The 16,523-nt window shown below is 57.3% G+C and overlaps 1 protein-coding gene across 1 annotated transcript; it reads right to left on the bottom strand.

The window, feature by feature from the left end:
• Positions 1-357: 357 nt before the first annotated feature.
• LOC114021444 (diencephalon/mesencephalon homeobox protein 1) lies at positions 358-9,091 on the bottom strand. Its single transcript, XM_027830711.3, has 4 exons — positions 7,588-9,091; positions 2,420-2,602; positions 1,409-1,584; positions 358-1,055 (listed from the first exon to the last, which is right to left on the bottom strand). The coding sequence occupies exons 1-4, from the start codon at positions 7,820-7,822 to the stop codon at positions 507-509; spliced, it is 1,143 nt and encodes a 380-aa protein (XP_027686512.3). The 5' UTR covers positions 7,823-9,091; the 3' UTR covers positions 358-506.
• Between the last annotated feature and the right edge of the window lie 7,432 nt (positions 9,092-16,523).

The raw sequence follows: 16,523 nt of genomic DNA on the forward strand, positions 1-16,523 counted from the left end.
CCACCTCTGGTATCTTCAGAGGGGTCTCAGCTGGTGTCTCTGGGCTCTTTGGGGGAGCACTGAGGCAAGGGCCTCCCCCCCCGGCAGCAAACATCAGCGTGGTCTGGCTGGCTCCCACAAATGCTCCAGCAGCAGGGCTGGAACTGTTCATCCCAGTTCCCCTGGGGCCAGAGTGCACCCCGGTCCCTGGGCCCCGCCCTGCCAGCACCCCGGGGAGCAGGGGCGAGCCGGCGCGGCCTGGAACCCAGACGCTGGCTAAAGACGAGCAAGGGAGGAATTCAGGCAAGGGGAAGGGCCATGGAAGCCATGCGGGAAGGGATTTTATTGAGACACACCCATTTTATTGAGACACACAGACAGTCTATTCGGCCAAACCCATGAACCCCCCATCCCCATCCTGGGTCAGCACGGAGCTCGCGGGGCAGGAAACCCCCCCACGCCCAGCCATCGCCGCTGGGCTCCTGCCCCGGTGGGAGTTCACACAAGGGACACGACACAACTGGGTCTCAGCCCAGCCCGACGTGGGGGCTTGCGGGTTCAAGGCAGGTCAGGGTGGGCCCGGTGTGGTGGATCAGGGCGCGGGGTGGTAGTGGGGCGAGCTGGTGTGGGACGGGGCAGCCCCAGCCTGTCTGGCTTCTGGCAGGTGTTTGGGTCGCTCCATCCGGCCAGGGACCGTACCCAGCCGGCCAGTAGGGCGGAAAGGGGAATGCCGGCAGATAGCTCAGTCTCAGGTTGCTCCTTGGCCCAGCAAGGCCTCCGCTTTTCAGATCTGTCCCTGGCCACGTCCCCTCCAGAGGCCAAATCCCGCTGGGCACTGGCTGAGGGTCCCCTGGGGGATACCGGGACGGCAGCGCCGCACCACCCGGGGCCTTCTTCGCAGAGGCCGGGAGATGCTCTGCTCCTGGCGGGCTGCCCTCGGCCACGGGCCGGAGCCTCGGCCCCAGCAGGGAGCGCCCCGCTGCGCTGTCTGCCCCCCTGGGGCTCGCCGTCTCCCCCAGGTCCGGCTGCTGGCGCTGGCCCTTGCGGAACTTGGCCCGGCGGTTTTTGAACCACACCTGGCAGGGGAGGGGCCAAAGGGATGATTAATGACTCAGCCGGTGTTGGCCAGCGGCCTGCACCGTGCACGAGGGACCCACCCGCGCTTGCTGGGGCGTTCTTCCCCCTCAAGGGAGGCACAGACCTGCCCGGAGGCATGACAGCACCATGGTTCCCTGCCCCACACAGTCTAGATGGAGGGAGAGATACAGGCCAGTCCCATGGGGCGGGGGAAGCAGAGGGACCCGAAAGGGTAAATTCCTGAAAGAGCCAGACCCCCCCAGCCCAGCTCCCAAGGGAGCCACTGGCAGCCCAGATCCAGCCCGGTCTGCAGCTCCCCAGGGCGTGGGTGCGGGGCGCCCGTTGGGGTTACCTGGACCCTGGCCTCGGGCAGGTTGACGAGCACAGCCAGCCGCTCCCTGGTCACCGCGTCAGGGTAGTGGGTTTTCTCAAAGGCTGTCTCCAGTGCCTCCAGCTGGTGGCCGGTGAATGCCGTGCGGCTCCGACGCTGCTTCTGGGGGATCCCGTAGCGTGCTTCCAGCAGGAGCTCTGGGGAGCAAGGAGAGGGACTGGAATGAAAGAACTCAAATCCTCGGTGCGGAGTCAACTCCTGGGGCCTGCCCAGCCACAGAAAAACAATCCTCAACATGCTTCACTTGAGGTCATCCACCCACCACTGAAATGCAGCCACCTCTGGGGTAGGGCATGGCAGCTGTTTCACAGCCCACAGCAATGCTGCACAACCAGTTAGAAGAGAAGCTGAAGAAGACTTCTTGGGGCAGATCTGGGCAGGGCCAATGGCATCTCCCATGCTGGAATTTGGCCAGGACACCTGAGTTCATATTCCTGATCTTGTGAAAATTAAAGTGCCACAGGACCTTTAAGGACCTGATGCCCCTTCCCGCCGCAGCGCAGTGCCCCACACACCACGATGCAGCTGGCTCAGACCCCTGTGGCCCGCAGCATGTCTCACCCCAGCGGCTTTCCTTGGAGGCTTCCCAGCGACCGAACCCGCCTGAGGCCCGACCATTTATTCCTACTGGGGAGCAGAGCGGGACCCCGTCGTCCCGGCTCAGGGAGAGATCTCCAGTACTGGACACTACCCACACGGAGAGGTGGGGGCAAGGCCCAGCTCAGGGGTCCCCGTCTGGTACATTTCCTATAAGGAACCTTGACTGCAATAGGCCAGGTGTGTCCGTGGGTCCTGGCCCTGCGTCCTTAGATCACAGCATCACGGGGCTAAGGCTGCTGCTCCGGCTCCCAGCACTGTCCGGGCAGCTCCCAATCTTTGCTGCAGTTCTCCTCACAACCCCGGTAAATTGGCAACGCCTCGCGCCACGCCCTGCTCCCCCCAAGCCAGACCCCCGCTCCTCGCCCACCCTACCTGCTAGCCGATCCACCACGCTCACTGCACGCAGGGAGGAGGGCTGTGGGGCCGGGGCGGGAGGCAGCTGGTTCAGGCTGTAGTTCAGGGAGAGGGGGTTCATGCTGCCGAGGGTCTGAGCGCCCTCGCCGAGGTAGTACATGGAGGGGCCCAGCTGGCAGCCGGGGGTCTCACACCAGGGCCCTGGAAACAAAAGGCAGCTTTAAAATATAGTCACCGTAAAGAGAGCAACTCAGCTGCACCCCAGCGGCCGTGTAGGGAGAGGGGGGAGCGTCCGGGGTTCTGCCTGGGGGGCTGGGGCAGCAGGGCAGTGCCTGGCAGAGAGAGGGAGGACAGAGCACGCCAGTGATCTCCTAACGCAGAGATTTGGGCCTCAAATATGTGGCCTGAATTATTGTTTATTCTTTGTTTCCAGGAACATCTAGAGGCCTTGGCCAAAGCTCGGGGTCTGGCACGCAGGGTGCTGTACACCCAGGGAGAGGGAGACCCTGCCCTCAGGGAGCTGACAGTCTAAATGGATCAGACAGGCAATGGGTGGGAAGGGAAACTGAGGCACGGAGCACGGCTGTGACTTACCCCAGGTCACAGCTCACACATCGAGCCCTCAGCTACACACATGTCTATCCACCCTGGCGGTGGGTGTCTGTACATACCACTTCCACAGACCCCCTTCATATGGCCCTGTACACACAAACGGACCCTCACCGTGCCCCTCAGGGTGGGACAGAGCCCCAGATCCCCCAAGCCGGCAGCTGTGACGCCTGCCCTTGGCATAAATGGCTTCTTCCGTCACCGAGCTCCCCTTTATTTCTGATGCCAACCGTTCTGAACCAATCAGAGCGAGGGGGGCGGTCGGTGTGGAACAAGGCCAGCTAAGAGCAATGCCCCTCACCCACATCCCGTGTTTCTTCCCCTCCCCCAGCGCCCCACATGCTCAGTGCATACATGGGGGTGAGGGTATGTGCACATGCCTATGTCTGGGGAGCGCTTTGTACCCAGGATTCCTAGTAATATGCCTGTGGGCTCCCCAAAACCATCCCCCCACCTCCATGGCATTTATACACGCAATCCCCCCTTGTCTCAGAACTGCCCTTGGGCAGCACTGATCCAGATGATGCTTTAACCCTGCCTGATAAACCAACGATCCATCCACCAGCTCTGCTGCACTTCTCTGATCTCCAGCCAGTTCACCAATAACTTCCTGTAGGCAGGGCACCTCTGGGCAGGGGAAGTCTAGCCCAGTGGTTAGCGAATGGCACTGGGTAGGTCCAGGTTCAGTCCCCTGCTCCATCACAGGCTCCCCATGTGACCCTAGGATATGTGAACTCTGCACACCCAGTCCAGGTGCTGACTTCAGGTTTGAGCCCGAGCCCTGCTTCTGTCCACACACAAATCAGCCTGAGTCAAGTCAGCCAGGACCAGGTCCTAGGGCTCTGTTAGTGGAGTGGGTCAGAGCCCAAGGCTCCCAGAGATTTGGTCCGAGCCCTGTCATTTCGCCGTGTGGATGCAGCTCAAGCTGCAGAGCCGAGTCCAATCTGGGTAGCGCAATATGGACGTATGTGAGACCCGGGTCCAGCAACTGAGAGCCCAGGTTCACAAAGCAGTGTGGATGCTCAAGCCCAGGCTTGGAAACCCCGACACCACAGACCTGGGTTTACAGTGCAGTGCAGGGTACATCCACACTGCAGAAAACCAGGGCAGCGAGTCTCAGAGGCTGGGTCAACTGATTCAGGCTTGCAGCACGGGGCTAGGAACAGCCATGTGGACGCTCGCACTCGGGCTGGAGCCTGAGCTCTGGGCTCTATTTTTAACCCCATCGCACAAGCCCAGATCAGTTGACCCGGGCTCTGAGACATGGCGCCGCGGGGGTTTATGGCAGTGTAGACGGACCCTCAGTGTCTGAGCTCCTCTTTTGTGAAGTGGGGAGAGCAGCACATCTGGAAACGAACCGTTTCATCCCCGTCTTGTTCGATAAGGTACCGACGTTTCCTCTCGGCTTCCTTTGGGCTAAGCACATTTCGGCATTTCTGTTCGATTAAAACACTGACGTAACATGACACTGTCTTTACAGAGCCCCTGGTCAATGTTATTTTAATATTTCCCATTACGGGACAGCGTTTCCACCTTATCAAGAGGTCCAAATCAACTGGTTTTTGGAATTTCTGTTTTGCTGAAAATTTCAATGTTTCATCCCGATTCAGGACGTCAGTTCCATTTTCCAGCCCTCTCTAGAGCTAACCTTTCCTACAACGTTCCCCCCACCCCTCCACTTAAAGGGCCAGCTTTCCGCTTCTCAGAGTCGCGGCAGCTGTCACCTGCAGGCCTGAGCAGAGGCAGGTGGAAGAGCAAAGGGGGCTGGCTGGCCATGGGGCAGCCCTACGCCGGTGTAGAACCAAAGAGAGAGGAAAGGCGGGCGTGGTCTCCCGGGGTCCCATGGGGATAATGCTGTGATACCTTTTGCCTCTCGGTACCCGGGGCCTGAGCCTCCATTGCCCTGCAGCTAGTGCAGTCGTGCACGCTAGTGCAGGGCGCGTGCAAAGCATCACCATTCTGTCTGGAAGCATTCACGCCCTCCTTGCACGGCTGTGACTGCACACGGCTGCGAGGAGCACCGGGGAGTCAGGTCCCCGGCCTCTCCGCGCCCAAGGGGCTCAGGCCGAAGGGGAGCCAGCAGAGCTGTGGGCGGGAATAGCAGGGGCTGCAGGTCAGGAGTGAGGGGCATCAGCAGAGCTGTGTGACGGGGAGAGCCCAGGGCTGGCATAGCAGGGGGGCGGTGGGCAGGATCGGAGGGCAAAGCTGGGGAAAGGGAGGCTGGCACTGCATCGCCCCACTCTGTGCCTGTCTCTCACCCGCCCGATCCATCCCCCGCTTTCGGGACCGCCCAGCTGACCCATGCTGATGACAAAGGGTCGTTTTTCTTGAGGCACATGGGCTGCTCCCTGTCCCACCCTCCCTCCGGCAGAGGGGAGTCCAGGCCCGTGTGATCAGCACCCACCCTAGGCACTGGGCTGGCAGCTCCCCGATCTCCCTGGCGCATCCTGCTTCCTGGGGGCTCTGCTGACAGTATCACCCCGAAACACCCCAAGGATCCCCCACATCCAACCCCCCCCTCCCCCCGCAGGCTCTCTCACCTCTTCTGACCTGCCCAGGAAGGACACCGGCCTCCTCTTCTCCCCACGACAGAGGGCCCCAGGGCTATGGGGAGCCACGGCCAAAATATCTCCCAGCTTCTCTGCCCTGGGCTATTTAAAAGGGATCAGCCCGTGCCCCCCTCTGCCTGTTGCAGCCGCCAACCAATGGGGCTGGGGGAAGCCTCCAGCCAGATTAGGGATTTGGTTTTCGTCCTCTCCAAAGGGAATCGCAATGGTTTCTAAGCTGGGCTCAGCTCATGGGGGTCCCATTATTCCCCATTCAGGCTGTGGATTAGACGCAGGCAGGGGTGGAAGAATGCAGAGGGTTGGGCTGCGGCCCCCCACCCCTCTCCACCATCCCCTCCCCCCTCACCCTCTTGCTGGTTCGGTTGTTCGACAGACGGCAGGTGGCGTTGCCTAGTGAACAGGGCAGCTGAGGACTCCTGGGTTCTACTCCACTGACCTCCTGTGTGACCTCGGGCAAATCACTTCCCCTCCCGACCCCACACACCTCCATGCCTCAGTTTACCCAGCTATGGAATGGGCATGGCGAGCATGGGGCTGGGAGTTCCTGTCTGCCGAGTGCAGCCTGTAACTGCAGAGCATTGAGATCCTTCCCTGGCGGGCTGTGGGGAGAGGGAATTTAAAAGCTGCCCCCAGACTGCAGGGCCCACGGCAGTGGTGGGGGTGGAATGGTGTGAGTCCTACCAGGTTCGCACACACAAACATGGGGGGACACAGACACAAACACAGGCCATCACAGCTACTGAGGATTTTCGAGTCGGCGAATCAAACAACAGCCCTTCCCCTTCGCCGCCAGCTTTCCATGCAGCCCTCGAAGCGCTGAATCAGTCTGATGTTTTGCAGTCGCACGTAACAGCCCAGCCAAGACCAGGCGCTGCTCAGGCCCAGACTGAGACTCAGCCCCCACACGCCCCCCCCCGGGATCTTCCAGTCCACACAGACAAAACAAAGGACTCACTAACTCACTCCTCTCCTTCCAGGCTGGCAGGGGCACCCCAGGTCCCACGGCGAGTTAGCAGACAGTCCGGGAACCCAACACCTCTGCTTCTTAGTCCAGTGCGGTCCCCCCCACACATCGAGCTCACCCAGGTCCCATAAGCCAACTTTTGGCTCATGGAATTTCATACAGAACATTTTGCTGCTTCTTTTTGCATGGTTTTGCACCCCCTGAACAACCAACCCTACAATAACAAACCAGAGTCTGGAGGCCACGTTCTTATGAGCAACCCTACAATAACAAACCAGTGTACCCAACCTAGATCCCACAAGCCACCCTACAATAACAAACCAGTGTCTGGAGGCCACGTTCTTATGAGCAACCCTACAATAACAAACCAGTGTACCCAACCTAGATCCCACAAGCCACCCTACAATAACAAACCAGTGTCTGGAGGCCACGTTCTTATGAGCAACCCTACAATAACAAACCAGTGTACCCAACCTAGATCCCACAAGCCACCCTACAATAACAAACCAGTGTCTGGGGGCCACGTTCTTATGAGCAACCCTACAATAACAAACCAGTGTACCCAACCTAGATCCCACAAGCCACCCTACAAAAACAAACCAGTGTCTGGAGGCCATGTTCTTATGAGCAACCCTACAATAACAAACCAGTGTACCCAACCTAGATCCCACAAGCCACCCTACAATAAAAAATGGTTACTCACCTTTTGTCACTGTTGTTCTTCGAGATGTGTTGCTCACGTCCATTCCAATCATGTGTGCGCACGCCGTGTGCTCGGCCATCGGAAAGTTTTTCCCCTAGCAGCACCCGCTGGGTCGGCTGTGGAACCCCCTGGAGTGGCACCTCCATGACGCCCAATATATGACCCTGCCGACCCGGCGTCCCTCCGTTCCTTCTTGCCGGCTACTCTGACAGAGGGGAAGGGGGTTTGGAATGAACGTGAGCAACGCATCTCGAAGAACAACAGTTACGAGAGGTGAGTAACCGGTTTTTCCTCTTTGAGTGCTTGCTCGTATCGATTCTGGTTAGGTGACTCCCAAGCCTACCTGGGCGGTGGGGTCGGAGTGAAGGAAACACAGATTGTAACCGCTCTACCGAAGGCCACGTTGTCCCTGGCGTGCCGGATGAAGGCGTAGTGCGAGGTGAAGGTGTGCTCCGAGGACCACGTCGCCGCCCTGCAAATTTCCTGGGTTGGCACCTGGGCCAGAACCACCACTGATAAGGCCTGGGCCCTAGTGGAGTGCACAGTGAGAGCTGGGGTCGGCACCCCGGCCAGCTCATAGCAAGACGTGATCCAGGAGGATATTCTCTGCGAGCAGACCGGGAGGCCTTTCATCCGGTCCGCCATGCTACGAAGAGCTGGGTCGATCTTCTGAATGGCTTAGTGCGCTTGATGTAGAAAGCCAGGGCCCTGTGGACATCAAGGGAATGCAGCCGCTGTTCTCAGGGACCCGCATGAGTTTTCGGGCAAAAGACGGGCAAGAAAATGTCCTGGCTGGTGTGGAAGTTTGACACCACCTTGGGGACGAAGGCCGGGTGCAGTCTGAGTTTCACCTTATCCCTGTGGAAGGCCATGTAAGGCAGTTCCAAGGTGAGGGCCTTCAGCTCAGAGACGTGCCTCGTGGATGTAATGGCAACCAGGAAAGCTGTCTTCCAGGAAAGATACAGGAAGGAGCACATGGCCAGTGGTTCAAACGGGGGCCCCATGAGCCTCGAAAGGACCAGGTTACGATCCCACGCAGGGATGGGCTGACGGACCTGAGGGTGTAAACGGTTTAAGCCCTTGAGAAAGCGACCGACCATCGGGTTGGCGAAGACAGAGCAGCCAGATGCGCCCGGGGGGAAGGCCGAGATTGCAGCGAGGTGAACCCTTCCGGAGGACGCCGCCAGGCCTGGCTGTTTCAGGTGCAGGAGGTACTCCAAAATGAGGGGCACCGGCACCTGGAGGGGGGTGTGGCGCTGGTCACACCAACACGAGAATCTCTTCCACTTCGCCAGATATGTGGCCCTAGTGGATGGCTTCCTGCTGCCTAGCAGGACCTGTCTTACTTGGTCTGAACACAGAAGCTCCGTGGGGTTCAGCCCTGCAGCTTCCAGGCCGTGAGGTGGAGGGACCGTAGGTCGGGATGGCAGAGGTGACCGTGGTCCTGAGTGAGCAGGTCGGGGAGGAGAAGCAGCGTGACCGGTATGTCCACCGACAGCTCCAGCAGCGTGGGGTACCGCAGGGAGCTGGCGAGGCCACTCCGGAGCTACCAGAATCACTCTCGCCCCCTCCCTGCGGATTTTGAGCAGCACCTTATGCCCGAGAGGGAACGGAGGAAGGGCGTAGAGCAGGTGACCTGTGCAGGGCAGCGGGAACGTGTCCATGAGGGAGCCCGGGCTGCGACCCTGGAAGGAGCAGAACGCTGGGCACTTCCTGTTGCGGTGGGTGGCAAACAGGTCGATCTGGGGAAACCCCCACCGTTGGAAGATGGGGTGGATGACATCTGGCCGGAGAGCCCACTCGTGCGTGTGGAAGGACCCCCGGAGGCGGTCCGCCAGTGTGTTCTGGATCCCGGGAAGAAAGGATGCTACCAGGTGAATGGACAGGGCTATGCAGAACTCCCACAGTCGAATGGCTTCCTGGCAGAGGGGGGAGGAACATGCCCCTCCTTGCTTGGTGATGTAAAACATGGCTGTGGTGTTGTCCGTGAGAACTGCCACGCAGCCACCTTGCAGGTGGGCCTGGAAGGCTCGGCAAGCAAGGCGCACCGCCATCAACTCCCTGACGTTGATGTGGAGGGAGAGCTCGGTCTGTGACCGCAGGCCCTGAGTCTGAAGGTTCCCCAGGTGTGCCTCCCACCCCATAGCCGACGCGTCCATAACCGGGGACAAGGAAGGCTGGGGGGCTGTGGAAGGGGAGTCTCCTGCACACCGCTTGGGGGTCGAGCCACCAGCGAAGGTAGGCGAGGACCTGTCCCAGCACTGTGACCACCGAATTCAAGCCAGATCTTCAGCCTTGCAGAGACTCAGGGGTTTAGTGATCGCTTTGCAGCAGGGGGGATGGCTGAGCGCATGGGGCAACCCTCTCCTGGGACACAGCACCTGTGGGTTTGTTGCTCTGCCATGTGCCCCCCGGGTGACCTTGGTGCAGTGACGTGGGGCCAGTTCAACTCCCGGCATGCTGAGTTCTTGTGACATTCTAGCCCTGACTGTCTTGCCTCAGTTTCCCCTCCGTGGAATGGGGACAAATGCCCTGTCTCCTGCCATTCGTCTGTCTGGGCTATTTATGCTGGAAGCTCATTGTAGCAGGAGCTGCCTCTCACTCTGTGTCTGTCCAGCACCACGGGGGCCCGATCGGCGCAGGCCACTAGGAGCTGCTGGTCTCATACGAAGTCCAATGCACCTGGCAGTGCCACTGATGAAAATGAAACAATCTGAAGGCAGCTTTTGTTTCCATTCTCCCGACCAGCAGCTCAACCGTACATCGTCGAACACCGGCACTTCCCCGTGGGAAAGGATATCAACCAAACCACATGTGCCAAAGAGGTACCTTGTTTGGGGGCAAATATCCCTGCCCCCTCCAGGCTGCTCCCTCGGAGGGTCTAACGCCAGAGCCTGGGGCTGGGGGGTGAATACAAAGGGCTGCCCTTGCCACCCAACCAGAACCTCTTGTGGCTGCCCACAAGAACCTTTGTGGCTTGAGTCCTTCCCCTCCCACAGCCCAGCCGTGGGGTAGCAAAGCAGGGAGAAATTGGGATGAAATCCTGCCCCCCCATCCCCTGTTTTAAACAGCAAATCTGTGCTAATCCCCCAGGGTGGCTGGCAGACAAAGGTCCCTTGGCCCCTAATCCCACCTCTCACTGAGGGCCAGGGGATTGTCAAGAAGGGGATCAGCTAATTGATTATTTAGCTCGAAGCTAATTTGCTCTGACAGCCAAAGAGCGGCCGCCAGAATGGACCGGTGCGATCGCTGGCAAAAGCGACTCACTGGACAGCCACCGTGAGCCAGGTGTAGGGCAGCGCGTGTGGGTAGGCATTGAGAACTGCCCAAGGGGCCGTGGCCATGCCAGACATGGGGGCAGCTCCAAAGGGCAGTTGTGGGGGGGGGGGCTGTCAAGGTATTTGGGGTTTGTGTCTCCCCCCGGCTCTGTTGTTATTGAAAAAAGAAATAACCGTGGAGCTCAGAAACTCAAATCTATTTCCCTGCGTTCAGTCCCTGCCCCGTCTCCCTGCCCCAGATGATCAGGTGTGCATTGGTGTGTTATTGTAGGGTCACTCATGTGTGCTGGGCTGTGCAAGTTGGTTTGCTACCATAACGTTTTCAGGAGAATTAGGCTGTGTATACTGGGTTGTTATTGTAGGGTTGCCAACAAGAAGTAGGCACACATACTCTGGTTTGTTATTGCAAGGTGGCTTGTGGGAACAAGACTGTGCACGCTGGTTTGTTATTGTAGGGTTGCTCATAAGAACTAAGCCTGTGTACACTGCTTTGTTCTTCTTCGAGTGCTTGCTCATATCGATTCCAATTAGGTGTGTGCGCGCCGTGTGCTCGGCCGTCGGAAAGTTCTTCCCCCAGCAGCTCCCGTCGGGTCGGCTGTGGAGTCCCCTGGAGTGGCGCCTCCATGGCACTCAATATATGACCCTGCCGACCCAGCCCTCCCTCCGTTTCTTCTGCCCGCCCGCGACGGTCGCTGGAACCGTGGCATCTTGCTTAGCAAGTTCTCCACGTTTCCCTAGCTTGAGTCTAATAGTAGCTGTTCTTTCTTGTAGTTTCTTTTTTGTTTTGTTGTAGTCAGGAGCAGTTGAGTTGGGGGATTTCCCCTCCGCCCCGACTGCTTTCCCTTGGGAGGGCCCAGTCCCCCGGGATTCAAGCCCTGCAAGTCCTGCTCTAAGCCCAGTGCAGGTGCAGTCCCAACCCCACCTGGTCAGGCTGGGTCTCCTCCTCAACGTGGAGAAGTCAACCCTAGAACCAACCCAGAGGATGGAATTCCCTGGGGCGGTGCCGGCGTCCCGTTTCTGAGCTATCGCGGGCGTCATTCCAGTTCGGCCTTGTCTACACTAGAAGGGATCGCCCGTATAACTAGGCTGGGCCGAATTCAGGTCCTAGTTTTTACCATTTTGACCGATATCAACGTTCTGTTTGAAGCTTTTTTTATTTCTGATTTAAATGTTCACACTTGTGCAAAATTATGGGTTTTAAGCATCCCCCCCACCCCCTGATTTGTATTGATTTAAATTTTCACAGTTGTGGGAAATTATAAGGGGGGTCAGATAATAAAGGGGGGGGACAGACAATAATGATTTAATAACAGCAGATGTTGAGATCCAAAAAGTTAACGCTTTGTAACCGCTAAAATGCAAACTGTTATCACATGGCAAAATACACAAAGCAAATACCCTTCAATCAAACTCCGCTAAGTTCTGAAGCAGTATGTTTCTCACTTTGTCTAGCCGTAAATTTTGACTGTTATTGATGGAAATATTTGTGTGTGTGTTTGGTAAAATCAACATTTTATCTAATCCTGCCAAGCCTACGGAGAGCTAAACCGACAAGCTGTCCTGGTGGAGATGCAGCGTTTGCCAATGTAGTTTAAACCAGTTCCCCGAACAGACTCATCTGTACCCACAGAAGGACTCGTTTTGCTGGTATCGCTGCGTCTCCACTTGGGGCTTCTGCTGGCGTAGCTGTGTCGGACAGGGACGTGGAGTTTTTTCCTGTTCCTAACAGACATAGTTATGCCGGGAAAACTTTTAAGTGTAGACCAGGCCTTTCTGAAAATGTGGGTGTTTCTGAGGTCATGGAGTGTCAGAACCAGGATTAGAACTCAGGACTCCCTGGCTCATGTCCAGCGTACCCCGACACAAAGCAATTACACCTGGTACCCGCCTGACCGAGCCCTCTGTCAGCCAGGTCCTTTCCCACTGTGCTAGCACTTGGTGTATCAGTCCTTAAAGCTCACTGCCCTACTTCTCTCTGGGTCATACAATATCAAGGTTGGAAGGGTCCTCAGGAGGTCACCTAGTCCAACCCCCTGCTCAAAGCAGGACCAATCCCCAATTTTTACCCCAGATCCCTAAATGGCCCCCTCAAGAACTCACAACCCTGGGTTTAGCAGGCCAATGCTCCAACCACTGAGCTATCCCGCCCCCATAGGGCACAGGGACATAGGGCTCCCAGACACTCCTAACACAGGCAGTGCATGAAGTCCTAGAGGACTTTTACTATAGGAATGCGACAACCACAAGGGATTCCCATTGGTACAGTGTCTGGCAATGGCCAGACTGGGTCAGAGCAGGGTCCATCCAGCCCAGAGGCCTGTCTCCAACAGCCGCCAGAATCAACTGCTGGAGAGGAAGGTGCCGCGATGGGGTAACCTGCCACCCACGGTCTTTCCCCCATTCCCTGGTACTTAGAGGTCAGCTTAAAAGGGACCATAGGAGTGTAAGAGCCGGCCCTTGTGCTGTTCTATCTGGCACCCTCAGCATGCAAATACCGCCAGGCCCTAATTTAGGCTGAGCTGCATAACCCCACCCTGGGAGGCACGGAAGTATTACCCCCACTTTACTGAGGGAAACTGAGGCACAGGGCAGCTTGAGTGACTTGCTCCTGGTCACACTAGGAGTCGGTGACAGAGCCAGGAGTAGAAAAATGACGACGGTAAATCGATCTCAGGCTTCAAGGCTTCAGCCAGGTGTCTGCAGGGGTCAGGAAGGAATGTTTTCCCCCAGATGCACATTTGGCAAGCCGCATCCTGAGTCTTTTTTCACCTTCCTCTGGAGCATCAGAGATTGGCCTCAGCTGGAGACGGGACACCTGCGAGGTGGACCCATGCTCTGAGGTGGGACACAGAATCCTCTTTCTAGAGACCTGGCTGCTGGGTGTTGCTCACATGCTCTGGGTCATACTGATGGCCAGCTCTGGGGTGGGGAAGGAATTTCCCCCAGGGTCAGACTGGCAGGGAGCTTGGAAATGCTCTGGTCTGAGTAAAGGCTTCGGAGTTAATACAGAGGCTCTGGGTGAGATGCAATGGCCTGCGTTATACAGGCTGCCAGACCAGATGGGCGGACGGTCCTTTCCGGCTTAAAACTCTATGAAACGATGAACCCCGGCTCTCCCAGGGCCCAGTCCACTAAACTCATCCTTCCTCCTCTGAACTAGAAAAAATGAAGCCAGACTTTGGGGGGAACCACTGAAAACGAAGGGCCGGAGCAAGAAGCCTGCCTGGGGGCGGGGGGTGTCGATGCAGCAGCTCGTCTGGCTGTGAGGAGGGACAGCAGATGTGTTTGGGGCTCCCGCTCAATGAGAGAATGGGCCATGACACACTGGTGTCACTCGGTAAAGAGCTTACCCTCTCCACCATGCAGGGCAGAGCAGATTTCTCGCCAGCCCCCCCAATTTCTGATCAATACTTTCCCGTCTCCCCCTCCCCTTCTGTCACTTTCACGCCATGGCGTTAGTGGGGCCCCTTCCAGCCGCTCACACTTCTTAAGGGACCGGACAAAACGAGTTGAAGGCTTTTTAAAGACGGGATCGATCATCCCCGCTCACCTCTGACCCTGGGAGCCGGTTGGCTCTATGGAAAGAGGTCAGCTGCACAGACGCCCTGTGAAAGCAGCGCGGCGGGGACCCGGCTTCATGCTGAGCCGGCATTTGCCAGGAGAGCCCCAGCCAAAGCCAGCTCTTTCTTTACCAAAGGAGAAACGACCCCCACCCCCAATTAACCAACCCAGAGAGGTGACTCCCAGGGCACTGCAGCGTCCGGGTGCAACAAGGGCCCCGGGAAGTGCTCCATGCTCCCTGCCAGACGAAAGCACTTTGCAAACGTTCTCGGATTTATAATCCACTCATTAATCCAATGCTGCCCCCATTTCACGGAGGGGACCAAGGCACCCCGAAAGGGTGTGACTCACCTAGGCTCACCCGGCTAGTCGCTGGTAGAACCAAGCAGGGATCTCTGAGCTCGCTGGAGTCCCCTGCTTTAAAGGTAGAATCAGTGAATCCACAGTTGTGCACATGGTCTTCGCGAGGGAGCGCACGCCCAAGGTCCAGCCCCAAAGGGGCGAGCGGCTACTGCTTGAGCTAAAGCAGCATCTAGTGGGTGGCATCCCTCTGTTAGCTGCTAGCGGTAAAGGGTCTGTGACACACGTGATCAGTTCCAATTCCAGGTAGTAGCGGGCCGCGTGTTTCTCTCTCTCACACCCACACCCAATATAGACATAAGCATACACCCTGGGCTGCATTTGACCCCCAGCTGATGGTTGCTCTGGTGTGAACGACCACGCGAGGTGCAGGACGAGAGGAAACCAGACTCCATGTCCCGCTGGCTGGTTGCTAGACAGCATGTGCCCAGCTGCTGGGACTCGGGGGCAGCGTTCGCACTACAAAAGGGGAGCAGCACCAACCACACTGAGCACTTTAAACAAGGGGCAGAGTGGAAATCAAAAACCCTCTTCCCCTTTCTTGCGTCATTTGTATTGCACCAGTCACCACAGCGTCCAGAGGCTGCAGCTGAGGAGAGCTCTGGCTGTCTGGCCACGTGTCCTCGGCTTGCCGGGGTCAGATTGTCTGTTTGTGGTATTGATCTCCCCCCGTCACTGTAATATCCAGCACCTTGGAGCCTTTGATGTGTTTATCCTCTACCAGGAGGTAGAGCAGGGATGTAACTGAGGCACCAAGAGACAAAGTGACTTGGCCAAGGTTACCCAGAAATCTGTGGCAGAGCAGGGCCTCGAATCCAGGTCTCCCAAGTTCCTTGCTTTCCAGGGACACAAACAGCAGCTCGGCCACCACTGAAGTCAGTGGCCTGTGGGTTCATGGCTTCATCCATGCTTTGGAAACTCTCCTCCCAGAGGCACTTTAAAAAGATATTAATTCTCTATGCCCGGTGATTAACCAGGCAGTACACTGCAGTGAAAGCCCGGCAGACAACACTCTGGCACCAGCGTTCCAAGGGAAAGGAGGGTTAATGACAACCCCAGATCAGATTTCCTTTGAGCAATGGACATTGTCCCCTTGGATCATGTGCCAGCCCCCCTCGCCCACCCGCACACACTTCACGCTGCAGAGACGAGCCCTGACAGCCCGATCAATCCCCCAGCAGGTCGCTGCATCCGTGACAACCCCGCAGACAGAGGGATCCCAGTGGCACGAATTGGCCAGTAAAGAGCTTACACTGAGAAATTAACTAAAGACAGGCTTTAAGACAGGCTCAGCCTCCCTGATCGATACTCTGCACACCGCAAGGCTCTGGGCCGCAGTGCCCCACGGAGCACCAGCACGACAGGACAAAGGGGTGGGAGGTTAACGCCGGGGCTTCCGGATCGGCCGGATCGATCAGCTCCATCACCTCTGACCTCGAAGGGAGCCCGGATGCCACTATCAACGGGCACAGACACAGGGGACAAGTGGCATCGCCGCATCTAGGTTTGTTTCAGCGCCTCTTGTCTGAAGAGGACTTCTGGCACCTTAGAGACTCACAAATTTATTAGAGCAAAAGCTTTCGTGAGCTACAGCTCACTTCATCGGATGCAGCTTATGCTCTAATAAATTTGTTAGTCTCTAAGGTGCCACAAGTCCTCCTTTTCTTTTTGAGGATACAGACTAACACGGCTGTTACTCTGAATCTTGTCTGAAGATGACACAAATTCTTTCTCCGAGACCCTGTGCTGTGTCTTCATCCTGGCAGGTGCTGTTTGGCCATGAGTTTAAAGCAAGGCAGGTTGCTCCTGTGGTTAAGCCGCAGAGCCAGGACTCAGGAGATGTGGGTCCAATTCCCAGCTCTGACACAAACTCACTGTGTGACCTTGTATACGTCTTTTAATCTCTGCAGCTCAGCTGCCCACCACCAAAATGGGAAGAAGAAGCCTTCCTTTCTCTATTCAGACAGCCAGTTCTTTGGGGCAGGGCCTGGCTGCTGCTGCAAGACACGTAATAAATTATTATAAAGGAGACTTGGGAAAGGGTGGGTAAAGAACTGCAGGGTTTAGGTGTTTTTGTCGG

Source organism: Chelonia mydas, chromosome 25, assembly GCF_015237465.2.
Source record: "Chelonia mydas isolate rCheMyd1 chromosome 25, rCheMyd1.pri.v2, whole genome shotgun sequence".
NCBI classification, from domain to species: Eukaryota; Metazoa; Chordata; order Testudines; family Cheloniidae; genus Chelonia; species Chelonia mydas.

Bases quoted from the DNA above. Each gene is read 5' to 3' on its own strand.
- LOC114021444 (XM_027830711.3), bottom strand. From the start codon at position 7,822: ATGAGCTGGCCGGGGTGCCGACCCCAGCTCTCACTGTGCACTCCACTA. The intron at 2,603-7,587 runs GTAGGCTTGGGA...TTTTGTTTCCAG, and splicing joins ACTCCGACCCCACCGCCCAG to GGCCCTGGTGTGAGACCCCC. The intron at 1,056-1,408 runs GTAACCCCAACG...CTCCCCTGCCAG, and splicing joins TGCCCGAGGCCAGGGTCCAG to GTGTGGTTCAAAAACCGCCG.